Here is a 27,754-nt window from a genome sequence, read left to right as displayed (position 1 = left end):
TACATCGCGAGATATTGCATCTTATGTCGCGCGACTCTGTAATTAGAAAGTTGCAGACTTCGATTAGAATAAAGAAATGTCGATAACTGGGAATACCGATAATTTGACATGAACATTAACGTGAAGGGGTGATATGTAGTTAGAACAGGAACCGACACAAAGTAATATTTACCCGATAATCAACCTGGAAAACGTTCTCACATCGTGTTAATGGATTTAGCACTGACCACGTGCCCCGGATGAAGCAAATGTGGCCCACAAACCTTCTACACCGTTTACATCAAAATTAACGACTTTTACAAAGTAGAGCGTTATTTATTTCGAATGTCACAAGTTTAATTTTCTGTTTTGTTTTTTCACGATAAACTACATTTTAAATCTGGGATATCTTGTTAATTAAATGTTAATTTATTTTTCCCTTACGGATATTTTTCTCGTTTTATCTGTAACGTAAAAACAGATGTTTCTTTGGAGGGAATCACATGCTGCTAATCATTAATACATAAACAGAATCCTCGGAATTAGAATTCTTACATTCGATAAGATTGCTGTAAACTTTGTCGAATACTTTTTTTTCGATGTGGGGTATAAACGGAAGCAGTTTACTTTCCTATTTGTGTAATTATCACGACCCTGATAAGGTATTTACTGAGCAAATACGTGCAACGAAGTACACCGCTATCGCTTTCACTCTAGATCATTTCTCGTTTCGAGGTGAGAATCACGTAAATAGTAATTGGCCCGTTAACTTTATCATCGAGTGTTTAACGATTATTCATTTCTTTTGAACACACGATGCAATGATATATGATATAGAATTTCAATGAATGGATTTGCATTTTCTTTTTCGCAGCAAGAGATTACATTCACTGGCGCTTGAAGGTGAGGTTAACGTCGTAAAATTTATAGCGCAACTTTTCTACCCCAAACATCGTTACCAATGGTAGGAAATAGCGACATCTGTACCCGTTATGCTGATTAAATTTCGTTAAACTGTGCACAAACAAGCGTCAGGTTTGTAAACTTTAATATTTGAAAATTAGTATAAAATGTTTTTAACATTGATTATCAAAAATACCTCGTGTTATTCGATTTTCAGTGCGGGTACAAGAAATGTATAGCGTTCACAGGGTAGAATGATGAAAGCGTTTGAATAATAATAGCAGCGCCATTTCTTCTAATCATCGGTTTGAAGTGTCCGCGTGGTGACCGGTGAATCGTGTGCCACGATGGGAAACGTAACTTCGAGGAGGGAGTAGAGCACCGATATGGGAGGAGTTCCTTCGAGTTCTCTCTCCGTTGAGAGACTGCAAGGAGCAGAGGTGGTCTCTGCTCACCTGACGATTTCAGGTGGCAGTCGCCCTGCTGAGTTGTTCAGCGTCGGGTATCTCGTAAGCACACGGTGTAATTCACAGAATCCCGCGAGTTCTCAGTTGAGTTCTCGTTCTACTGCGTACATACATCTACATATACACAACACACGTAGCTTACAATGCCGGATTTTTGTTCTAACACGGACAGTATTCAAACGGCCGAAGTACACGCGTTTTCACGGTTAGTTCACCCGTTATCGATGGATTGCTCTCTCTCTCTTTCTCTCTCTTTTTCTCTTTCGATGTAGTTTCCCTCTTGCGAGCACTGTTTACATTATTTCTTTTAAAGTTTCCGAAGTAAACCCTTTATCCAGCAGCAAAATTACCAACGGACATCGTTAAATATTTTATCGAAATTCTAAATAGTTAAATCGCATTAGTTTTTATACAAGAATCGTAAAGAGATATTGAGAATGATAGAAAGCGCAATGACAAACGCATTGCGATTTGATTGACATTCGAGTCGCGATTAACAAAAAGAGGTTATACGAGCCATAAATATGACGTTCTCATTCAGAGGTTAGAAAGTGAACGTTATGAGGAAAAGTGATGCATCGTGCGATCGAGAATCGCGATAAATATTCGATAATCGTGAACCTGTCGATACGTAATATGTGATTCGTTCACCTCGCAGATATGCACATTAAGTTTACGAAGAAGGTATCTGTGAATGTCGAAAGTGATAGGAAATTTCCGTCAAATTCTATCGTTAGTGTAAAACTATTAAACTGTTTAGCAAAGTGGCTCGTAAAATATCCTATAAAATACAACATAAAGTGTCTCCTCGTACAAACACGGTGAAGTGTGTACAACGGTAAACTGGAAAACATCGATGATTAGCTGCAATGTGCAACGAAATGTTGCACAATTTTCCGAAATTTATGCAATGTCAGCAAAATTTGAACAACGATGAATAATCATTTCTGTGAGAATATGGGAAAAGCAGTGCAAGAAATAGCTTCGAGAAAAAACTCCAAGAAATTTACAAGTTTAATGAAGTTTCTTAATAAACACGCGTATCGCGAATGTACATTGAAGGACGTCGAGGTATCAACTGATAATTCGAGACTTTTTATTAATAATCGTACTACATAGTTTCAACATAACTGATATTAAATTAAACAGGCTATCGAGATAATCGAGATGGTTAATTGTAGCAATAAAACACGTGCGTTGACTCGCGATCAGTTACGGGAAGACTACGAAAAGTTTGGATGGATGTGGAAATCGTGCTGGAATACGAGAACAATTTTGCAACGGAGTTTTAATCGGTAATTTTTATAAATCTATATTGCGCCATGTGAATCGATGAAGTGCATTTCACTAGTATGTAGTTTTTATCACTTCGATAGTTACGCGTTCTAAATTAGATTTATATTTCTTTCATTTTTTATTCGTTATTTGTTACAGTCACGTTACGTGCACGTATGTTTGGCATTCCTACGACGGTGCCTGTGTAAAAATTATTGGTTAAAACAATCGTAGCTAATTTTGTCAATTCTTCTTCAGTAACTGAAAGGTGGTACGCTAAGGAAAAGCTTCAAACGTGTCTAAACCAGTCGAAACACGTAGCACCGCTGTCGCTGTTGCAAACGAATTAGTAATAATTAAGATTCTATCGCGAGAATCGAGAAGAATACACTATTTATCACGGAACAAGTCTACACGTGTCGCGATAGAACGGATTCGCGTTTTATCGAATCGGATTACGTTTACGGAGAGCTAGCACGGAGAGCTGAACATTCACCCTATGTTATCTGGGTATCGGAAAAAATTTAAACGATTACTGCCGCATTTATTGAAAATCGTGACTCAGAAAAGCATTCTGCCGTGTCTAACGGATGAAACACGATCCGTTATTCTGGTGGAAGAGCTACCAACCAATAATTTTTTCAAATTGCCGAATAATATTACCGAAGACGATTAACATCACTATGGCTCATTGGTTATCAGTATCTTCGATTTTTAAGTAGACGTTGTAGCGTGGTTCACCACTGCCCGGAGAAGAATCCAACTAATAGAATTAAATAACAGTTAGAGACGATTACTTATACCCATTACTTAGAAAGGATTCTCTTAATCGATGACATCGGTGTCTTTCGAATTATGCTCGTGTTGTTTTTGTAGCATATTTGCATACGATTGAACGGGATTCTTTCAATCAATAATAGCATCGCAAAATAATAGTATAAAATCGTACGTATACGCGAGGAAGTTGTTTTCCACTCTTTAACGTACGTATTGCAACATTGTTTCAATTCCAACGATTATACAAACATAAATGCATTAGTTCCGCTTTCCAAAGGTACCGATGGAGGCCAACGCTGTTATCGTGATAATAATTAAACGGAACATCAAGGCTACCGGAGCATTCGTCTAAATCACTCAGGAACGACAAGCAGACAAATGTAGGGACCTCGAATCGTTGGTAAATCTCGACGAAAACCATTTCGATCTCGATTTCCAAGCAATTACTCGCGAGCTGCGAACGACCGTATGAATAACGACACGTTTCGCGAACAATGAATCTTTCTTGCGCTACGATTCCGTATGAATATTAAATATTATGAAAGAATCGATGGAGGAGACACTGGTAAAATTAACAAATCGCTTTTTCAGAGACACGAAAGATTAACGAGTCCACCGTGCTGAAACGTAGAACTTACGCAAATATCGCTGAGATGTTAAAGTCGATCAAGCGCAGCTGTTGAAATTGGCGCGAAAGATCCAAGGAGTTTCGTGGATCGTTCAACTTCAATGTCACATGCCGTACGATTATAATCTGCCCGTTTGTAATTGAAAAGTACACCAGGCGGTGGTTTGGAGGCTATTAGAATCGCGACTGGAATAACTTTGTTCAATCACGCGTATGACAGAACGTTCTACGTGCTGCTTGTTTCGGTTGGGGTGTTATAGAGCAGCGTTTCTCAAAGTGCGCTTCACGGTACCCCGGAGTTGGGTTAGGTAATTGTTCGAAGATCGGTTCAGGAAAGAGGACAGATATTCTCAATGTTCCTCGGGTTTTTTTTTACTTTTTTCCAGCTGTTAAAAAGTATCGATTTTTCGAAACAATTCTTAAGGAAATTTTGTTCGAAATTAAAGTAACTTTTTCCAGATGGTCCTTTGTCTTCGAACACGTTTAAATAACGGATACATTGAACAAAATATTGCAACGGATTGAACGTAGAAGTAGACGCGAGAATTCGTCTTGTCGTTTGTAGAGATATAAAATAGTATCGTTGGTTTAAAAAATTGTACACTTAACACGCGATGGGTTTGTCGTTTATCAAGTTTCCTATAAACGAAGTTGAACGAATTCATAAATGTACGTTTACAATGTTTCTTCGGATTTTAAATTCTGATACAAAAGCTTCTTTTGGGCACCGCGTAAATTTGTAGGGATAGGTGAGACTCCAGGGATCATAAAAGATTGAGAACCGCTGTTATGGAGTATCAATTACTTGGCCACAAAACAATTTCACAGTACAATGGCATCAGCCGCGGACCGCGCTCGTTTCGAGCAAAACCGCTGGCCCAGTAAACCGTAATAAAAGCGCTCGGTCAGTTTCTGGTGTTATTAATATTGATCATCGTTGTATCTAACATTCAGGAATCAAGTGGACAATTTGTTTCACTATTACTTAATGATGGCCCATAAGAAAATGATAAATGAGACCATATCTGTCATACGGACTTTACCAGAGTTCGCTTGTACTGGTTGGAGAAATACAAAATTAATAAACGACACGGAGAAGTGATACTTCTAACAAGCTGTACAAAAGTCACGTACTGCGGAAGATAATCCTATAACGTCTTTAGAAATGGAGAGTGGTGGATGTTTTGCAAACGATTAGAGCGTTAGGTGTATGGACCATGAACGAGGTACTGCAAAACGAAACTTTTGACCGGCATGTTTCGATTCCAAGCTGAAAATGCAGGTTGAAGAAAAAAAGGGTGAAACTGTTAGCCGTCTAGAAAGTCTCGTTTGCGCAAAAAATGTTCTTCTTGTGTAGAATGTGTAGAATGAAAGGGAAGTTCGCAAGGTGGTTGAACCACCGTGCAGTTGTCCTCTCGAAAGCTGCTGGATATCGAGGTTACATTTGTTTGGAAATTTTCGAATCGCCGCGATAATTCTTATCTGTTTCTTTACCTGTGGTAGAGGCTATGCCGGGTAAACGATGTTGGAATTGTTTCTCGGATAATTAACTTCTATTTATAACAACGCACGGAGAGACTTTGATAGACTGACACGGATCGTTTCGCCGCGTGAACGCGTAATGGAAATCGGTGTGCATAAGTGCAACGTGATCGAAAGAGTAACCGAGTCTCGGTCGTGGGACCAGTTTGAACGAAGCGTACCCTCGTTCTGGTAACTGAGTATCATGCGGAGAAGTTGGAATCCGCGGTACGATTCCTTGATGACCGCGGACGATCGTGAATAGTGCGTTATCGTATCCAAGTTGGAGCATGATGGGAGAAGTGATACGGGTTTCTGGGAGGGCACCGGACGTTGGTGAGTTCCTGAAGGAGGCAATGCTGTCCCAAAGATTCGCCGACGTTGCACTCTGCTGTCCCGGCGGTCAGAAATTCCTGGCGCATCGTTTGGTCCTATCAGCCGCCAGTCCTTATCTCCAGGTCGGTACACTATTACGTTTGAGTCGTCTACGGTCGACTCTTCATATTTAAATACACGTAGAACGTGTCCCAATAATAGCAGGATATTGAGAACGAAGGATATTGGGAATAGTCGATTGAATTTTGGTAACAGATAACACTTTTGGGAAATTTTCAGGTGTAGAATGTATCCTATCGGAAGAGCCTTCGTTTCACCATTAACGTGGATAGCGTCGTCTACTATTCAGAGCTGAAAAGAAGATTAACGAGACGGTACAGGGGCAAGAAGTACTGTACCGATAAATGTGCACGCTTCGATCGATGTATAGTACGCAACAGTTAAAGTTGTGTATCGGTAGAGGTGAAATTAAGCCACTGCGATCGATTCGTTTTCTTTCCAGCTCTGAATAGTAGTTTAAGGACGCATCGGTACTCTATTGACTAGTTTGGCTTTGTCAGAAGTGAAAAATGAAGACTGATATCGAATTGGTTGGCCAATGCGAAACACGAAGAACGAACGATCTATGTAGACGATATTCGAACTACTTTGTTATCAATGGGTTCTTCGACCCCTGTCGAGTTCAATCCAGATACCTGTTGCAAAATTACTCGCGGTGTTGGTGAAACGTTCGAGCTCTCTTCCAAATGGAAAGACTTTATACCTGGAAGCGTGGCGTATTAAGTACCAGAAGAAAGATTTTAATTTACTTTATTACAAAGTCCGGCGAAAGGTTGCGTTTTTAAGTGGTTACCATACGTTTCCACTCACTCTTACCGAATTACCAAGTGTAAGAAGCTAGGTTTTAAAAGTCTCCAAGATCTTGCACAAACATCGATCTCGTATCAACGGAACGAATCGATTATCAGGAATGAAAGTGCTGTAGAATTTTTACCGATTGCCCAATTTGTACGGTACGAGCATTAGTTTCCTTATACGAGTGGATGAATCCATTAACCACATATTTGTTATGAGCGGTGTATAAACTTAATGAAACGATGACCATAGAGAGCTAAGCACCCGTAAATGTCAGCTCAGGGAATAATGGCGTGGTCGTTGAAAAATAATCTGATTCGCTGTAATTGCTTCATTACCCCGAGAAGGAAGTCGAAATCAACGTGGATCTTCGAAAAGTTTTAATTAAATCGCTCCTTGCGTCGAGATGGGATATCGCGGTAACTAACCGTTGCACGGTCGAAACGTGATTGTTTGGTCTTTTAAATAACGCGTAATCTTGTACATACTACCGAGTCACGTGAGTCAGAAATCAGGAAACGAATGTTCAACTCGTAACAGGGATCATTAACCATATACGCGCGTGTATGAATTTAACTCATCTCGGTCGGGAAACAGAGAAAAAGAGAAAGAGAGAAAAGAGGAGAGAGAGAGAGGGACGAAGAAAAAAAAAAGTCGCGTACATAATATCAACGTTGATACGACCTGAGAAAACGTAACTTCCGGTTGTCTGTGCGTAAAAGTAGCAAAAAGTTAAACTCCAAATACGTATGCTCGTCAGCTTGCACAAGTATTTACAATGTACTTAATGGAGCAAGCCGACCATAAAGTGAGCAAACTTCTGTACAAAGATAGCCAACGGGGTTGTGTCAGTCATTAATCACCGAGTTTATTGATCCAATAGCAATAAGCAACGCTGTAAGTGGATGTAAATATCGAAAGTGAATTCGATCGAGTTGTTTTTAGAAGCGTTCCCTTGTTCGGTGAAGTCGGGCCACCAGTTTTGGCCAGGCGTGCTTCCATACAGTGAAACGTCTCTCTCGCGATCTTCATAAGTAGAGCTTCCCGCGATTTGTTTTCGTATTTTCAAACCTTGATCCCATTTATCTTCTCGAGCACTGTATTTTGTACTGTCGGCTATCTTTACGTATGATAATTAGAACGATAATATCTACCTGGTAGATAGTTTACACCTGCCATCGGCCATCAGCGTCTCGTAACGTAGGTAAATCACCTGGTTAAATTACGTGACGCGGATATATCCGTTATAAACATCCGGTGTGGTGCACATGCGCGTGACGACTGTATCCGCCCGTAAACGTTTCGACCGGCTAAACGAGAAACGCGCTTCGAGACGAATTCGAGGCATGGGTCGTACGAGACAAAGTTTCGTTTCGTGTCGCGTTCGATCGTTCGGGGACGATGAAAACACGGGGCATTTAATAACGCGCGTATCGTCGAACGTGAGATAACAGTCACTCGCGATGGTCCATCCAGGACGGAGCATCAGGAACGACATCGCGAGCGTATCATCGCGCACGGAATGCTTTGCGTGCCGCGGCTCGTACGGAACGCGACGCGCTCCCGTGCCTACCAGCGAAAAGTAATTAATAAACCGACCTCCCTGTACGTTATTACCGACAATTACGAATACCGGTGAATCCGTTTCGCTCATCGATCACGATATTAAGCACGTTTCAACGTTCGTTAGAAAGTCGCTAAAAGACCATTTCGAACAATCGTACCGGCCACTGGAAGATCCGAGCCACTCGTTGCTATTTAGAAACGGCGCGAGTAAATCATAAATTTTTTTACACGATTGTTAGCGTCGATAATTGCCGCGATACATTCGTAATTCCATTTACCGAGGGAAGTATTTATTTATACGCGAACCGACGCCGGTTCACCGATGAAAAAGAGAACAAACGATCGTGGAAATATAGGATAGCGTAGCGTCCAGAGCCGATAAATATTTCCGAATCGTTGAATTATCAGCCTCGCGAGTTTACGAGTCGTTTACTCGCGAGCCTCGAGGATGTTTCTACTATTCCGTTCGGATTCCATCGAATTAGTACCTACACTCTAATCTATCTAATGCTCGTTGCATAAGTCCTCGAATCCACATCATCGTGACTATTTCACCTCCCCTTCTACTCTGTCCGTGGTCACTCGACGGGTGCAATTTCCCGACGATCGTTTTCAATTTGATCGTTCCCGATGGCCGTCGAACGTCGCGTAAAAATTACACCGTGCAAATCTCTCTGCGAAAGGTTTCCGCGCGCACGCACCACTTTTTTTCCCTTCCCTCCCCCCTCCCCCTCCTCTTGTCACGGATACGAGCATTCCGAAACAAATGTCGCTGCCGGGATCCTGAATTCGGAATTCACGTTTAACCAGTCGATAATGAGTACTATTTACGGCTTGTTTTCCCCCTTACCATCTTTGTCGTCGAGCCCGATTGCCATATTGCATGCCCTGTTACGCTCACCGTTACGTCGTCGACAATCCTTAGATAATTGAACACTTCGATTTACACGGTCCAGGCTCTACCGTGTGTCTCCGCGTATGTTTTTCAATGTCACGTTTCCCGATCTAATCTCAACGGAGACGGTGATTACACGTCGGATGGAACCAGGTGGTAAAATTAATAGATGAGCGGTGAACGATTTTTTTTTTTTTTTGAAATCGAAATTGTGAACACTTTGTATACGATCTGGTTCTGGTTTCCTCGAGAAAATTGTAATTGCAAATACGTCTGGTCGGCCAGCTTCGTTGTCGCGCGATTGCAATGGTTTCCTTGCTACCGATGGCACGAAGCAAACGGAACAACAAGAACGGTGGAAGCACGACACTGTCGATGGCAAACGCAAAAAAAGATGCCGGTGTGGTGGTAGTCCACAGTGAGAGTCGTCGAGTGTTGATAATTAGTCGGTCAAGGCCGCGCGAACTCGACGACTCCTCCAACAAATTTATGTCTTCTTGATCGAAATATTTGCCGACCACCGATCAAACATCCTGTTTCTTTTTCCTGTGGGCGAGACCAAGTGTTCTACCGTGTACGCTTCCACTCTCAGGACACCATATTTCTCGAGTGGTACGTTGAACAGCACTTGATAATTCATAACTAAAATTTTAATCTGAAATTATATCTTCAATTTTTTTTACTCGTTCTCTTTGGATACTTTCCGTTTTGTACGTTCGTCTGGAACGTTTCTCGTTGCATTTTTCGAGTTACCTTCATTCTCTACTTCACCCCTCGTTCTATCCAAAGAGCGACGTATTACAAATTCGAAAGACTCGATGAACAGATCGAAGCCAATGCACCTGCGCAGCACAAGAAAGCGTTTCATAATAAATAATAGGGGAGAACCCCGTGGCTCGGTATGCGAGAGGTATCCGCGGTGCACGTTGCTATGTTGATTAGTCGCTTGACAATCCGAGAATTAGCGTCGTCGCGAGTTAAGCTTTGGAATTTAGGGGGTACGCGTTCACTTGCGAAGTGTTCCAAGTTTCCCACAATTCGTACGTGGACACGTGTCACGGTGGAGTCCCTTTGAACGACCGATCGGGTCACTTCAAAGATTATATCGTCAAGGCACAATGCGTAGAAGAAGTTTGATCGCTTCGGGTACGTCAATGATCATGGGACGTGTATGCATCCGTTTGATAATACGCTTCGATACGCAGGTCAGCGCACCCTAATGATTTCATTTACCGTTTCGGTCTCTCTCTCGTAAAAAGTAAGAGCTTCTAGCACGTAGGACGCGCTATATGCGATATACGAGTTGATGCATGCTAAACGCCGCGTTTGATCTCCGGAGATAGCAGCTCGCGGACCATTAAAATTCTTGCACGCAGCTATTTTATGGCAGTTGATTCACTATATTCCCAAGATAGTGCACACTGTCGCCTCTCGGTAAGGTTCTTCGTGCGCATTGTCATAAACTTCCACGTATGTAGAGACGCGCGGGTTTTCGCTTGGGAAATAATCTTTGTTGTACGGCGGCACTCTTCCTTTTTCCCTCTACGGGAGAACGCTCAACGAGTTTGTAAGTTGTCCGAGTTGCGCGCAATCAACCGCGATTATACTTCGTCGCGCGGATAATCGTTTCTTACGCGCGCGTTCAAATCACCGTTTAACTTCCAAATTGACGTCAGTCTCCCCCTTCGATCGGCGATTGTTATTCATCGGTGTCGATACGATCGTTGATATTTTTCGTACCGAATACCAAATACGTAAGAGAAACATTGGAAATTTACGGTGTCGTTATTATTTTAGAATTTATACCTCGCTAATCGTCTCCTCTACACGCATTAAACGTCCCGACTGTTTATAATACCGAATCGATATCGACTTTTATTACGTTATGTTAATTCTTTCGTGTTTTGGGTCTTCCGCGCCATTCACTTTTCTTCGATAAATATTTATCATTCGCGGTATCTCTGCTACCTTTTTTTTACGGGGAACACTGCCGATTCACCGACACAGACGTGACCGATTCGACGGCGGGGAATTTTTTTGTCCACCGATATTTTTTCCCTCGGCAGCGATGAAAATTGTGAAAATCGTTCTTACGGATTCAAATCGATTTCTGCTTTTTCGCGCTATAAAAAAGACGAGGCGTTACGAGGTCGAATTCCGGTGCATGTAATCGCGTTAGTATTTCTGGATCGGTTCGAACACCGAAGCGGTTCGGTGAATGCCGAAGCGTGAAAAAGGAGCTTTCGAAAAAGTATACCGGTTCGTTTTGCGCGCGTTATTCGACTTTTTCTACGCCTTTGAACTCGAAATATTGAAATTTCTTCTCGAGGTATCCCGTGTCCGTTATTATCGAGTGTGCTGTAAAACACTCCATCATCCTCACGTTCCCCTTTCTCCAATTTCCCGGTGCACAGTAGCAGTCCTACGAAATGCCTCTTCGTTAATCCTTTCGTCGACTGTCCATTTCGAGTCGCGGAGAATGTAGCCACGTTTGCATTAACGTTAACGTTTTTTTTTTTTTGACGTCGACGGATACGTACAGTGTGTCGTGAAACGTTACTCACGAAAGTCTCAAGATTTAAAGAAATACACGATACAATCACGATACGATAATCGTATCGCGTTCGTTACTTTAAGCAAAATTACTAAATATCGTAAAAACGATCAATCTTAAGACAACCTTGGTACTTTTCTACTCGTAATTCACTATTTGATAAAAATCGAGGATAAAAAATTGATCGTTAAAGAAACTCGACCTTTGGATCTCCTCTACCCCTCCACCCTTAAAAGAAACATTGTTCCCGTATTACGTGTTTCATCGAACAACACAATTTTCGTTCGCAAACATTTTCGCGCATCGTGTAAGGCAACGAATATATCCGAGTGGACAGAGTTCGCGAGACACACTGTGTATATGTATATATATATACACACACGATCGATGAAAGTCTCCATCGATCGATAGGACGTCTGGCACGAAAGCAACGGCCGCGACCTTACACGGAACAGATTTTATCCCGGTTTATTATTAATGTAACGCGGGTACCGAGGATTTATTTTATCCCGCGGAGCGAAACTTATCGCGGGCAGCCTCGTTTCTTTTTCTGTTTCTCTTTTCGCGTTCACTGTTCCCTGGTCGCTGATTTACACTCGGGGCACCGGCTTCCACCATCGGATACGGCAATTAATCAGAAAACCCGATCGACTCCGGGCAGCCGTAGATTTTACGCGTGACACTGCTCCACTTAGATTACCGTTCCCGGCCTCACCGGATTCGTCGCCCGGTTACGGCGAAGATAGAATGTTGCAAACCCGTTTCGTTTCTCATTACGCGTTAAATTACTTTCTTTGCGCGTGACCACGCGCGACACGGTTGGATATGTAGTTTAATTAGATACAGATACATCTTGAGCCGTAAATGTTATCGCCGGGTTATCTAAATAGCGACAATGTTTCAGTCACGATCTACCGAGAGATTCGGCTAATGAGTTTTACACGGAGGGATTCACACCGTCGGCGACCACCGGTCGGTTTCGTTTCTTCGATATTCGTCCGTAGGAACGCATCATCGACGTTTCATCGTGCCGTACAGTGTGTAAACAGGTAGCTCGGTTCGAGTAGAACGGATCGTTGGAGTTTACGTTACGCTTCAGAGAGGACGATCGTCGAGATCGTGGTTAACGCGGACTCGAGTTTACGTACGCGCGTGTACCTCCTTCTCGTAGCGATTTTCAAAACCGATCCGGCGTACGAGATTGCCACCCGTTTCAAGGTAAATGTCAGCACCGGGACGGTAAACGTACACGTGGCACGGTGTTTGCTATTGTTCGCGTTCCCGGTACTGTTTGTTTACCCGAGGCACACGTCTGGTACGATCTAATCAGATAACGAACATCGTTTCGATCCTTTCCTCGGAGTCCCGCGGAGTTTTTTCAAACAATAATCTACAGGTGGAGGTGTTAATGGCAACGCAAGGTCATCTCGGTGACCTTTGGACGATGACTCAGCTCCTTGCAGAGACGAGTTTAACGACTCGTCCCGTCATCGACTTGACAGTCGAAAGTTCGAGCATCCGTGGTGAACATCGATGGTCCCTAGTTATACTTTCTAGATTATTCCGTTACGTGTCCGCGAAGAGGATTAATTCCGCGTGATAAATCGACGGGTACTCGATGCCGAGAAAGAAGCTGTCGGTCTACGGAGTGGAGAAAAAAAAAGTTGGGAGGAAGGAAGTAAAAAAAAAAAAGAAACGAAACGCTCTTAACGCTCCTATTTGAGGAAATTAAATTAACCATCGGACCGTTAACGTCTTCATTTGAAAAGATCTTTCCTTCGATGGCGAACATTGTTCGAACATATGGTTTGTTCGCGTGGCCTCTGATCTCGGAACCATTTGTATTTCGAGGCACGATTCTGCGGAACGACTTTCTTCGGAAAGAATCACCATCTGTACGCAACATGTAAATATTGCATCGACGAACGTTCGGTTTCCTTTTTCTTTTCCGTTTGACAGCATTGTACGAAGTTAATATTTCCCGGCGAGATAAGATAAAGCGCAAGGTGCTTCTCTGTATATAGAAAGTCGGTTCAAAGTTTTCAGGAAATTTATACGAGATAACATTGAGCCACGATTACGGCCCTACAAACGAGACAGACGCTTTCCAAAGGTATAAGAGGAATCTGGTAATGTCGATTCATACGTTATCTCGTAGCCACGGTGATGATAATTCAGAAACTCGCCGTACGAGTCGAGTTAATGTACGACATCGACGTTTATACGTATGTTTATGAATACCTTGAACGTCCCTTTTACCGAATGGTGAACCTGCAATTACCATAAAATAGAATATATACGTTCTTTTCTAATGGAACTTCCGTAATGAATTCACGGCGCATTTTACAATTTATACCGTTACGTACAGAACGTATAAAAAGTATTATACGGTCCCTGTTAATTGTAGAAAACGTTACTTACTGCCTCTTTGAACGGCTTAATTTCCATCTCTAATACGTACCATTCGACCCGTAAATTCTGTGGTATCATCAGGGAACCAGCTTACGACGCCATAGTCGAAATATCCGTTATTAATCTCCATATAGGTACCGCTTAATCCTTCGAGCCCTTCGATTCAACGAAATCGAAGTAATTCTAATAAAACTATAGCCATCATTCCCTTCGATCGAATTCACCGCGAGTTCAATTACAATTGGAAAGCTTTCGACACACTTATATTTCCAGAAGCCGCGAATATTATTCAATCGGGAAATACGAATAATTAGACATTTTACTCGCTATTTGACCGATCACGACTTCTTTGATTATTTAACCCCGTTACTTGGAACGGAGGAATCAGAATTTTTACAAAGTAGTTATTAATCAACGAATAAAAGAAAACTAATAACTATTGACCCGACGTAATACTTGTCTCTTAATCGCCCGCGTTCGCATGTCGGTGCACGCTGGTGAATAATAGCGGAAAAAAGATCCTCAGGGATCCGTAATGAGCGTCATTATTTATCTCGTACGCCCGTGTGGAGTTGTACCTTGACGGAAAATTAGTACAATAATTACGTGCTTCCTGCTGGCACGTGTAAAGCGAACCGTTGATACGTAGTAATTTGCCTTCTGGACGTATATTGACAGGGAGAATAAGCGCTAAACATCTGGAAACATTCAGATTTTCTCAGTCGTTTGCTCTCGAGTGTTTAATAATGTTAATTATCCAATCTCTCAGCGAGATCTTTGCGATTTTTATCGAATGGAATTCTTTTCGAACGTTCAAAGGAGTAACGGCCAACATCTTGGTACACTTGCGAAAAGTAATACTATATTGGAATACCAACGGTAAAGGTTATTCCTCTGTTCGTTCCTACGGAAAAGTTCCTATCGACCTTTCGTCGCTCCGGACGGAATAACAATACAAATTGCGTTCAATTCGCGTCGTTCGAACCTATCTCTAATTCGTAGCCAACGTTGTTACGGAAGGTGAACCGTTAGTCTTGACCACCTTGAACGGTTTCCTCGATCGTTCGTTCATCGACGAAGCCGCGAGTTATTAACAAGTCTCCGACATTCATCGGTTTCCGTTCCTAAATTAATTTACGCGCGCGCGAGCGCGAGCCTCGCGGGGCGCGAGTACGCGCGTATCCTTGTACGTGTCGTCGCGAACGTTTCTCTCCTCTGTCAATTTGAAATGCACGAGTGCTCGGCGTTCCTCTATCCCGAAGATTTATGACCGTAGATAATGTCCACGTCGCTGCGTGTTTCGCGTTGCATGCAGATGTCGGCTGCGATCCTGGTGAACCATTTCCAAACTCGTAGCGATTTCCGTGAATCGTGCGACGGGAGGAGTTCGGGTCGATAACGCGGCCAGTTTTCGTGCGATGAAGTCGTAAACCTGAAGTTACCCGCCAATGGTCACGTGATGTATAGAGACACAATTAGTCGCGTGGACGGAACCGTTAAAGAACGAACCTTGCAAATCGTACGCTCGCGAAAAGAACCAATGGAACTTTAATGGAAATCGATTATAAGGATAACTTAAGTGCACGGTCCCGTGGTGAGCTGTTTTCGATCGGGTAACTATCGCGATAAGGGAAAACATATCGTTCGAATCAACGTCAGCGTTACAAAGTGGCTCCATTTCCCTATGTTCCTCGTAAATCTCTGAAATCCCGACTCGAACGACGAACGAATCAACAATAATTACTTCGATAATCGTTTGTCCTCCTCGCGAGACTTCCCTTAATATTTTTCCCATCGGGATAATCACTCGACGAATGTATTGTAATCTTCGTATTTGTTTTACTCGTATTTACATCCACTATACAAATTAATAATACATAGTTTTCCTTAATGATACACCACACAGTGTGGCTGTTACAATTACTATTAAGGTGAACGCAGCATCGGTGATTTCAATGCGCGGTAGCGACCGAACTCTACCGCATTTCGAAGGGTGATGTCTCTCGTCCGAAACGCTACAAAACCCACGTATCAAATCTCCACTGTCTTCTATCTAGCTATCGGGTTGTTCGGAAAGTCATTTACTTCTTTTTTTTTGGTGAAAACGAAACACGATTTCTGTAAACCGTACAAACACTTGATTAAATTATATATTCTCCATTTTGGAAACGAAACGACATTTTTCCGAACAACCCAATATTCGGTTGCGTCACGATTAAGTAGGCGGAACAATCGAAGGGGGGGATTCCTGTTGCACTCGTCCCGTTGGCGTTCTCACCGGCATCGAGCAGTACTCCGACCTTTGCGAACGAAAAATCCTGGCCGTACGCACGGAATTTAAATCGTCCCCGGAAATCGCGACGAGGACGCGTGCGCGTCGTCTTCGTCATCGTCGTAGTCTCCGTTTCGCGGCGTCGACCTTAAAAAGTCGGCCACGGGGAATCGTGCATTCGCGTATTCGCGTCCGCCATAAATATTACCCGTAGCGTACACCATCGAATAATCCCGACTCCTCGGCTTTCTGCTTTCAGGAAGTGTTGCTGGCGCACAGCAAAACGTCGGCCCATTGCGAACCGATCACAGTGATCCTCGCGGAGGTGGAGGCGCCGGAACTTGCTGCTATTCTCGGTTTCGTGTACACGGGTACCGCGACGGTCCCCCGTCCCCGATTGAACGCGTTTCTCCACGCGGCGGAGGCGCTGCACATCAGGTTACCACCGGTACCGGTCGTGATGACCTGCGCGCAGGGTGATTGCAAACACGAGGACATCAAGGACGTGAAGATCAACCCGAAGTATCTACGGTGCGACCAGTATCCGTGCTGCGACGGTTGGTACAGACCGGTGGTAAATCAAGATGGAGATTCCGCGAGCAAGGAGGAGCCCTATCCGGCGATCGAGTCCTTGGAAACCGCGAGAGAAATCGGACCGCTTCCTGAATCGATGAACTTTGCCGGGCCGAGATACGGCCCGGGTAGATATTGCTCTACAACCTGGCCCGTTCCCGCTTTCGTAAATGCCAGCCAGGAAAAAAATGTACCGGGGATCGTCGATCGGTTGGATAAGGACCAGACGAATCAAACGGACGTAAGGAGGTACCGTGCCGTCTCTATGGTGCCGAGGATCGATAGGATTAGCGACCCGAGTGGCAGCAACACCGAGAACGTTGGCTGCGAATCGTCGGTCAAGGCGCGCCAGGAATACTGTTTCACGAGGTGCCCGTACGACGTTCACAGACAGTTGGATCCACTCGAGTTGCGAATGAGGACCGATCAGAGTCGTGCGCGGACCAACGAAGACGAGAGTACCGGCCGGGATCTAACCACACGGGAGAATCCTTTCCCGGAGTGCCGAGCTACGGAGGATCGGTTCACCGTGATCCGTACGCGGATCGGCTCCCGACAGAGCGGAACGGCATCCTTGCAGTCCTCGGGTCGGACGAGGTCGTTCGAGAAATCAGATTACGGCGAGGATTTAACTTGCGGGGAAAGTTGCTACGGCTGGAAAACACCGAAGAGGCACGTGGCCAATCGCGTGATAGCCTCGCCGTGGAGACAGACAGCCAGGCCTTATCATTTGCCCAAGCTGCAACCGATCGTCCTTCAGCCACATGTGGACGAAGTAAGTGCCTTCTCGTAATGTTTGCCCGAAATGTTTCAATCGTTCTCGAACGACGAACATTTAACGAATGTTCATTTCACGAACGAGATACACAACGCGACGTGTACCGTACACGTTATGGAATAACATTGAGGAACAACGCTCGCGAAAGTCCGTCTTTTCTATCGCGTCGTACATATCAAATGTTAAATTATCTTTGATGAATTATCGTACGAATAAAATGTGTTACGTGCTATATACGGCACGTGACCAGCCACTGTTGAATAATGTATTCAATACACGAGCTTCGCGTAAAGTAGAAGTGTGGCAAAAAATGTTACTGTAATCACCGTAGTGGATACTCGGTATCTAGATCCGTTGGAAGGCTCGATTCCCTAATCGTTTCTGAAAAACGCGCCAACAACGTGCCAGCTATGTCGAACATTTACGATTCGCGTATGTACGTACATTGTCAGTTTATCTATTCATCGATGCGTGTAACCACTCGGACAAGATCCCACCGGGAACCCTTCGAGCACAAAAATTTAATTGCAAGGTAACCGTGCTTACGCGAGCACGTCGATGATACTTTCCGATCTAACGAGGATTGCCCGGGAATCTCTACCGTGTTCGTTCGTCGTTGATGTTCAATTCTAAAATACCGTAGATGCCGCAAGGTACGATCAAATTTTTTGTCAGTTTTGTCCATAGTGTAACCAACTCTTCGAGACACGGTCGTTAAACGCGTCAAACGATACAAAATGATACAAAATGATACAAAATGATACGAAATGACACAAAATGACGCAAAATGATAGAAAATGATCGAAATTAAGAAAAATTAATCGAGTCGTTACACGGTGGGACCGTTAACCGTCGCGTTGGCAAACAATCTACCGTGCATTATCGACGGTTTGAAAAGCTGGTGTATCCTTCGACTCACTGTACTCGAAAGAGTCGAGGAGATTGATCGGTCCGCGTAAATTCGACAAGTATTCTCGAAATATCGCGTGCAGCTCTAAGCGAGTCGCGTAGCCGGATATCTATTTCAAGGCGTTTATTATACTTCTCCGATCCTCTTCGATTCGGTATATATTATTTATCGTGTAAACTGGTCGCTCCTCGATATCCGATTGCACGATCCGGACGCATCCAGTAAAAAATAAGTCATAATACCGCGTTGCAACGGGCGCACGCATTTGCATATCTGTGGAATAAATCTAGGCCGCGGGATTGTCGATCGAAACGTCGCTCGATTCGTGTTCAAGTTTGACAGGATGAAAGGGGAAGACGATTAAACGTGTTTAATAAGTTACGCCGTGGCGCGGATTTTCAATCGTTACGGAGTCACGCGCGCCGGCACAATGTATCTCGCTGCGGGTCTTCCGCAATCGTTAGCGTTCAAACTTTTCACACGATTAAAATTGAAAACGCTCGCGGTGATCGCGTGCGGGGAATTCGAAAAATCGGCGTCTCTTCGACGCGAAATCGTGAACGAACGCCTCGGGAATCCGGATAATTGCCCACGGCTTCTTTTTCGACGCTTCTCGGATTAATAAAAACGCAACGTGACTCTTTATGTTGCAAATTGCGATCTACGCGAAACCAGATTAGAATTTTGCTTGTTATTTTCCCCCGCGATGGAAAGAAGATCGTAGGCGTATTTACCGAGGCATTTCCTTTCACCGCTTTCATAAAAATTAGAGCGACGATTTTTACGAGACAGAAGACGGAACGTGGCGTTGTCGAATACTTTTCTTTTTTTTTTTTCCGTTTCGCATCTTCGAAAGGTACGATCGACAAACGCGTAATTCGCGCGATAAAGAACTTATAATCTCGCGAGTTTCTTTTTTTTTCGTTTTTTTCTTTTTCTTTTTTTCGTTGCACAATGCACGATGTATTCGTTCGGTCGATAATCAGCTGGATACAATTACCGATTCCTGTTCCATGGCTTCGTATTGTTACGTCACGTCGCATACATGGATCTCGTCGGATCGGGTTACTAATCCTACTAGTAGCAAACGGTATCCTTTCATACAGAAAGTGACTTGTTTGCTGTGGCTGTTGATCGCGCAGAGGGGAGACTGCATACTCATCCTTTGAGTCTCTTTACCATATGGAAGGCATATCGGAGACGGTGCTCGGGAGAACAAGATCGGGGCAAAGGTCGTTACACGTATTTAGAAACGACAACGTTTCCTCTTTCGACGATTCGTGTCGTTAATAATCGAAAAAACTGGCCGTTGAATTACTTTATCGTTCGATAATATAATCGGTAATTGGAAAGTTCCGAGCGTTACGTAAATTAAACGTCCGGCGAATATATCATCGTCACGGGTATTACTTTTAAGTATATGTACATTCGTTTGTTCGATGTTGCACATCGAATCGTAACTCGGTCTGTTTCTCGGTATGCGTCTACTTTTCAATTGGTAAGAAAAAGATCGGTACCGATCCAGACACCGCATAAACTCTAAATGTCTTTGTGTAATACGCTCGCAGTAAGCGTAATTGTCGTAATAGCTTCAATCCGTATATAAATTCTAAATATAGCGTTCCAGTAGAAAGGATCGCAATCATTCCACGGATAACCACCGCCGAACTGTGTCCCACCGTGGTATTTTCTTCTCCTCTTCGATGAATTTTTCTTATTGATCGATACCGCGTCGTTCGTGCGTTAATTGGCAACATCTATTCAATATTATGCAGCCAAGTTAGTTCCAGCATACGGAGAATGGAAACAATTCGACCCCAATAATTGGGTAGAGCTATAATCTTAACGATTCGCGGTGCAGGATTCTTCATTTACGAGCTTGGAAATGTCAGACGCTTGGACGCGATGCCTGCGCGGCGAGAGATTAACGAGAGAGAATATTTGCATTATGTTTCCGCCGCTAAAGACCGCGTGTCACTCGCGGGATGAGCCGCTTTACGGCTAATTAAACGAAAATCGTGTGGATGCTCAGAATGTGAAACTCGTCTAGCTGCTTTTTCCATTTCCCATAATTTCTGCGAAACAAGATTTAACTCACTACCGGTAGGTACACCCGTTTCGAGGCGTATAAAATTTTTTTTATCAGAAAGCCATGAAATTTCCCATATCCGTGACTTTGGTCATTGGTGAAAAGCCAATAAACCATGTAGTCTATTTTCTTAAATTCCGTTTTACACTGAGAGGAGACAACCAACGTGCCACTCTCTGTACTCTCATCTCTCTCTTCTCTCTCTCTTTCTCTCTCTTTCTCTCTCTCCCTCTCTCTGCTCACGTTTGATGATCTCTCGAACAAGCTCGGGTCATTGCGTAACGCTTACCCGTCTCCTAGCATTCGAGATCGTCCTCGTTTCACGTATAAAGTATTTACGGAGAGAATTTATGTGTCTTCGGTGGTGTAAATATTTTCACTCGTTTGTTTCTTTGTAGGCATTAAACCCGGGATACCCTTAATGTATCGAATCGACCGGACCTGAAATCGCAACGAATCCAATATCATTTCAAATTATTAGTACCATTAAATGTGGGTACATACATTATCTGGAATTTCTGTATTATCTGGCTGGCACTTAATTAGCTGGATACCTCGAGTATCCAGAGATATTGCGATCGGTGTTAATTACAACTCGAATTGCGTTAGAAAAATCTTTCGGGACGCGAAGTTTATCGGGAAAAATCGGAAAAAGTGCCTCGATCGTATCTGTATCGAACTCAAAATAGAATTACAGTTATCCGAACGATTCGGTGCGTCTGGAACTGCATTTCTGCGGATACAAATAGAGCAGAAACTGCTCCCCGCTGACACGGACGCTGTTAACGATCCCGAGGAACCTAAACGAACCGAGCTCTCGATTAAGTAAAAAAACATAATTAAATCCCCGTCGAACAATATTATCCGATATCCGATCGGCGAACAATCATATCATCGTTGTTACCCGTTCGATTGATCATTGTGGATCGTTCGAACGACGAAAAAGTTTCCAATCTGCCTCGAATCTATTCGGAGAGATTTCGCGGCTTGATCTCGATGCGTACAAATCCTGATTAACGTTAGATTCTTCGTTTATGTTTCCAAACGGACGAACTGCTATCACCGGTACCATCGATAGGAGGGAACGAACAGCGCACGCCACTTATCTATAAAATATAGGCGATCTCTTGTTGTATTCTTACGGATAACAAGAACATCGGGAGAACCGGGAGAACCAGGGCCCACTTATTCTTCATCGACCTTTCACCACAAATGAAAGCACGCCGATGGTGAACCGACCGCGTCCGACACGGCAGGCATTCATTTTGCTTTCTTCCGTAAAATATGCAAGGAGAATCAGTGCTGGTCCCGGTGTGCACTTTTGCAAGCTCATTTAGCAGGCTGCCGTAATTCGATGGTGCCAGGTGATAAGACGTCCACGACCAGCTGCCTGGTCTTTCGGTTGGCCAATGTCATTCTGATTAATGAAACTATCAGTTACATGGCGGTCGTCTCGTCTTTCCGTTCCCTACTTTTTTCTTTTTTTTTCTTCTTTTTCCTTTTTCTTCTTCATTTCCCCTCTCTCTGTTTCACCGACTCGCGTTCCCTTCCTTCGTTTTTACCTTCGTTTACCTCGTCTTTCAACGAGAGACGAGGTGCTACCAGCTGGCGCATGCCAGCTGCGAATCTCGGTTTTACATGCGATTACACGCAATCTGGAAAGGAGGAGCGTTTTCTCTTTCGACACGTGTACTGATATGCTCCAGATTTTTTCAGATTGCTTTACGACCTTGCGCAACGTGGCCCGCGTGTGTTTTCGTGCGGGGTGGGACGGTGGTGGTGAGAGGGGGGCAACCCCCTTTTTTTTTACGATATCACCGATTATTACCTCGACGGAGGGCACACCTGTTCCGCGCGATACGAAAGTGTCGCTTTGAAAATATTGCAAGTTCGGTTCGTCGGACGTTCGAACGAACTCGTATCGTTTCTTGGAGGTCGTTTCTTAATTCGAACGATGTTTATTTAATTACTATTCCTCTGTCCGAGGCCTCGGCAATTTTTTCGAAAGACTACTCTGCTGTAAAATATATTCCTTAGCTCCGTATACTGGATATGGCTTAATAAATGGGGTCCACTTTAAGATTTGACGATTTATCGACGTTTTATAAACACGAACTAATTAACGTTTTTAAATATACAGCTGTTAATTCATCTCGAGAAAAACTCTCCCGATACTTTGCCTACCTCTTGCGAATTAACCACGGTGATTACTAATTTATAGCGTCGTGGAAGTCTCGATTCTGGAAGCATTTAGCTACCGCTGAATGTTTTACCTTACATAAAACCTGAAATGTTTTACCAGTCATTTTCGTATGTAAACGATGATAGAAATTTTTTCGTCGAAAGATACCGGTTGCTTCAACGTCATTAGTAGGGTAGAAGTTGATCTTTAATTTAATGTAAGCAGTAATACTCGCCAATGAATACACACGGGGAATCGTCCCGGGAAACATCCGCAGACGAATATTTTATACGTTACAATCTAATAATCATAGAAATTGTTAACATTTATATCGCAGATAACCATATACGTGATCCTTTGGAACGTTGCAAACGCCAGCAATCACCCACTTTATACGCGGTTGCAAATATTACCGGTTTAGTCGTGGGTTATCGACCACTGTATCCATCCTCCTTTGCAACACAGAGCTTCGTTTATCGCGCTTCTCGTAACATTATAATCGTGGAAATATTAGCAACGAGGATACACTTGCAAATCGTGCACAAAACGCATACGTTAATGGTAAATTATCGTTAAAGGCAAGTGTAACGGTGATCGACGATCACCGATTATATTGTCGTTCCCCCGACAATCCATGGTACTGTCTCTATAATTTTACACCGTAATTTGGAACGGTAGAAAATTGCGAGACGGTAATTAACGTTAGAGTGCAATCGTTCATCCTCGAACTAGATGAGAACGTATGATTTAATTACACCATTCTCCTGCGATCTTTTCTACCAATAATTGAGGTTCACGGAGGGGAGAAGACAATCGAACAAGGAATTTTACGGTCGAGTAAACCTTCGAAAGACAGATTATATACTTCGTTGTGTCGTTACACGATGCATACAGGGCTGTGCAAAAGTCTTGCACCGTTGAAAAACAATTCATCGTTACGTCGTGAAAAGATTCGAAGACGCTGAACGTTGCTTACGATCCATCCTTTATAACTTAAAACACATCCTAGTGTCGACAGTTCTTCTTTTGTAACTCAAGGAGACTGACATAATACACAAGAGACTAAGATAGTACAATAGATCGGTACACTTATTGTTACGCGTGTATGTTCAATCCGTCGTTAATTCGAATACAGCGTCGTCGAGTTTAAAAAGGTTCGTCGTTCGAGGATCCGCGACTTTTGCGCGGTGCTGTATATACATATACGCAATTAAAGCGGGAACGAACGCTTCGTAGTCCCGTGGCGTGAAATAATAGTGATCAGCGGAAAATGAAGGAGAACGGACTAGAACTTTTGATTGCACTGTTGCAGGAGATCGGGGAGAGTCTGCGTCCACCGGAAGCAACGCGACCCGTTGCGACCTGCGGCAGCCCTAATCGGCAGTTCTCCAAAAACACGGTGTCCAGCGATCATTATTACGGTGTCGAAGTTCCTACCGGTCGCGAGATGACGTACAACAACGGTCCCAGGTTGCTGGAGTCGAGCGGTGTTCCAGGAACGCGACACCAGGAGTACTATCCGGCCCAGATACCGTTCACCACGACCACGCAACCTATGCCAACGATGAGCAACGAAGTCGTCGCGAGCAACGAGACCGCGCTACTGCAGCCGCAGAGCAACGCTGTGTCCACCACGTCCAGACCGTTGGTGGTCACCAACAACGAGAACGTACAATTGAACGTAAACAGACCAACCGGTAGCTATTTCGGTCAAGTTAATCCTCATCCTGCCCAGAAGCCGGAAATCTCCCATCCGGTTAGCAGACTGTGCGATACGATCGAGCCCGATGTTAAAAGCGATCGTTTCGCCGGTCTCGAAGTCGAGAGGGTGGAACAAGAGCAACAGAACGACGATAAGCACGCCGAGAGGGTCATTATAAACAGCGATAACAATAATAACGACGCGATCGTCGGGAACGATGTTCCTCAACGTGGGAGGCCGGCCGGGGCACAGGAGAATCATAGGTGCGATCAATGCGGGAAGACTTTCGTCACCAGGGCCTCCCTGAAGGTATAGATTACTAACAAAAAGTTTCGTAATCGTGGAACCAGTTACGGAAGATTGTACAGTGGTTCGCGGAGGAAATTTCGCGTTACGAGCGAGTAGAGGGTTGGATTTCGATTCGGAATGCGAGGAGAGTTCGAGATCGTTGAGTCTTGTACTCGTTTGTTTGGGAATTATTCAAAATGGATCGTGATTCGATTTATTTCGTAATTGTGAAGCGAATTACGGAAGATTGTACAATGGTGCGCACATTTCGATTCGAAATGCAAGGAGAATTCGAGATCGTTGAGATGATCGAAGATTGTACAGTGGTTTGCAGAGGAAATTTTGCGTTACGAGCGAATAGAGGGTTGCATTTCGTTTGTTGAGTCTTGTATTCGTTTGTTTGGCAATTATTCAAAACGGATCGATTCGATTTATTTCGTAATTGTAAAGCGAATCACGGAAGATCGTAGAGCGGTTGGTAGAGGAAACTTTGCGCGAATGTTAGCTACAGTTGCATTTCGGTAGAGAGTGTGAGGAGAGTTCGAAGATTTGTATACGTTTGTTCGAGAATCGTTCATGACGGATCGTGTAAGTTTGTCTATCGTCCACGTACGAAACTAATCGTAAGAAAGTTGCGTATCGGTCGGTTGTAATGGTTCGATCGGGCCCGCCCTCTCATCCTCCGATATCTGCTTCAGGTACACATCAGAACCCACTCGGGGGAGAAGCCGTTTCGGTGTGCCGATTGCGGCAAGCAGTTCTCCCAGTTGCGTAATTACAAGTACCACCGGAGCGTCCACGAGGGAACCAGAGAGTTCGCGGCCACCTGTCCGGAATGCGGCAAGTACTTCAACGATCGTGGCTATCTTAGCTCTCACATGAAGATCCATCGTAACCGGAAGGAGTACGGTTGCGCGGAATGCGGGAAAAGCTTCAACCAGCGGGTCGCGTACAACATGCACGTTAGAATACACACCGGTGTCAAGCCCCACCAATGTGAACAGTGCGGTAAAGCTTTCTCGAGAAAAATGTTGCTGAAGCAACACTTGAGGACACATTCGGGCGAACGACCGTACCAATGTCAGGTCTGTCAGAAGGCTTTCGCCGACAGGTCCAACATGACGTTACACACCAGACTCCATTCTGGATTGAAGCCGTACCAGTGCACACTCTGCTCGAAAGCGTTCACCAAGAAACATCATCTGAAGACGCATCTGAACTATCACACGGGCACGAAACCCTACTCCTGTCCGAATTGTGGGTTAAGATTCTCGCAGAGCAGCAACATGAGGACACACTTCAAAAAGTGCACCGTCAACAATCCGAGCGAGGTGAACGGCCCCCAGATAGAGAGCACCGCGATAGAGTCGTCCAGAACCGTTCAAACGAGGATGATCTCGAGGACACCAACGGACGCTCTCACGCCACCGAATTCGGATCAAGAGTTGAGTATCTTAACGCCGATTTCGAAAAGCACCGGGCTCGAGGGAAACGGGACGTAGTAACGCGGACGAGACCGCGTATTTTCAAGTACGTATTCCTATTATTGAGATTACGGGATTAGCTCTGCTGGGCAGATAGGTACGATAATACTCTTCTCCGCACGAGGAAGTCGAGAATCGTCGCGACGAATCGGGTACCTGACGTGACGTGATGTAACGTGTTTTGTAACGGCCGTTGGTCAGGGTAATGCGTAAGATCGTTTCGCGCGATCGAGAATCAGTTGTTTCGCGCGCGATTTTCCGCGTCAACGAGATCGTTCCATTCGCGCAAGGATTAAACGTATACGTACCCGGGTACCAAAATAGGTAGGTTCCGATGATAATGCGTGGAAAGAGCGCCGCGCGAGTCGATACAACACTGTCTCTGCAAATGTAATCAGACGGTAGAAAGTATTAGATTCGTTTGAAAGCGGCTCTGTCGGTTGGTAATCTGAGCTACCATAACAGCACGAATGGTTGCCTTTTCCTGGAAATTGTTGTTTTACGGTAATACGTATCGATTCAGTCCGCAAATTGTTACGTCAGGCCTGATTTTTTTCGTTCTTCCCCGGGCGCAGACCTTTCCTTTAGAATTGATCGTCCATGGCATTAGTTTTAATTCCGTACGAGCCTAACCGTTCGTACGGAAAACGCGGACTTTTACCCTTTAACCGTCGCTGTGAGTTTTGCCGTCGTATATTTATACATAGGAATGAAAGGAACATTGTCAGCACGAATGGTGAGTTTGTATTTTTTTTTTTATTTTTTTTGTTTGTGTTTTTTTTTTTATTCTTCTTTTCGACGATTCGCGACGTATACAATGTACATACGTACTTGGATGTAGCTCGTAATTTAGTTTAGTTTTTTTTCTAAGGGGACAGTTTAATAATAAGAACGCGTAAGCCTCGATTTTGTATTTTTACCTGTAATAAAAGACATCTTCGTTGAAACGACATTTTCTATTTGTAACATATCTTGTTCGATACATTTTAGTCGCATTTTTATTACGATAAACTCCACGTACGTGGAAACGTGTATTATTTATGTAAAAGAACTTGTAACGCAATAAAACGGAACGCATCAAATGATTTTATCACGGTATGTTTCGACTCCGAAACCGATAGTTCGCCATTAATTTCGACGTAAGAAACATCACGTAGGCTTTTTATGGTATACTCTAAGTAATTACGCCAACACCACCGTCTCCCTGGATCTACTCATGAACATTCTATATTCATCCATCATCTTGCCCATCTCAACCTAGAATTAGTCTTGTCCCTAATTTCATGAAGCGTTCATCAATCCTTCTAA

The 27,754-nt window shown here is 43.8% G+C and overlaps 1 protein-coding gene across 4 annotated transcripts; it reads left to right on the top strand.

Moving 5' to 3' along the window:
- The first annotated feature begins 921 nt into the window (after positions 1-921).
- On the top strand, positions 922-27,522 carry LOC143149329 (uncharacterized). 4 transcript variants are annotated; one of them, XM_076316593.1, is made up of 5 exons: positions 922-1,014; positions 1,100-1,391; positions 16,700-17,788; positions 24,285-24,983; positions 25,661-27,522. In XM_076316593.1, exons 2-5 carry the CDS (start codon positions 1,269-1,271, stop codon positions 26,462-26,464), a joined length of 2,715 nt encoding a protein of 904 aa, XP_076172708.1. In that variant the 5' UTR covers positions 922-1,014; positions 1,100-1,268; the 3' UTR covers positions 26,465-27,522. The 4 variants fall into 4 exon arrangements, with proteins under 4 accessions (XP_076172708.1, XP_076172707.1, XP_076172706.1 ...); XM_076316592.1 differs by lacking the exon at positions 922-1,014 and adding an exon at positions 5,533-6,008 and having other exon boundaries at positions 1,282-1,554; XM_076316591.1 differs by lacking the exon at positions 922-1,014 and adding an exon at positions 3,993-6,008 and having other exon boundaries at positions 1,282-3,801.
- Positions 27,523-27,754: the final 232 nt, after the last annotated feature.

The sequence above is a fragment of the Ptiloglossa arizonensis genome, chromosome 7 (assembly GCF_051014685.1).
Source record: "Ptiloglossa arizonensis isolate GNS036 chromosome 7, iyPtiAriz1_principal, whole genome shotgun sequence".
NCBI classification, from domain to species: Eukaryota; Metazoa; Arthropoda; class Insecta; order Hymenoptera; family Colletidae; genus Ptiloglossa; species Ptiloglossa arizonensis.
The sequence above is the reverse complement of the archived record's forward strand: the minus strand, read 5'-3'. Positions and strand labels throughout refer to the sequence as shown.

Bases quoted from the DNA above. Each gene is read 5' to 3' on its own strand.
- LOC143149329 (XM_076316592.1), top strand. From the start codon at position 5,841: ATGATGGGAGAAGTGATACGGGTTTCTGGGAGGGCACCGGACGTTGGT. The intron at 6,009-16,699 runs GTCGGTACACTA...TTCTGCTTTCAG, and splicing joins CCGCCAGTCCTTATCTCCAG to GAAGTGTTGCTGGCGCACAG. The intron at 24,984-25,660 runs GTATAGATTACT...TATCTGCTTCAG, and splicing joins TCACCAGGGCCTCCCTGAAG to GTACACATCAGAACCCACTC.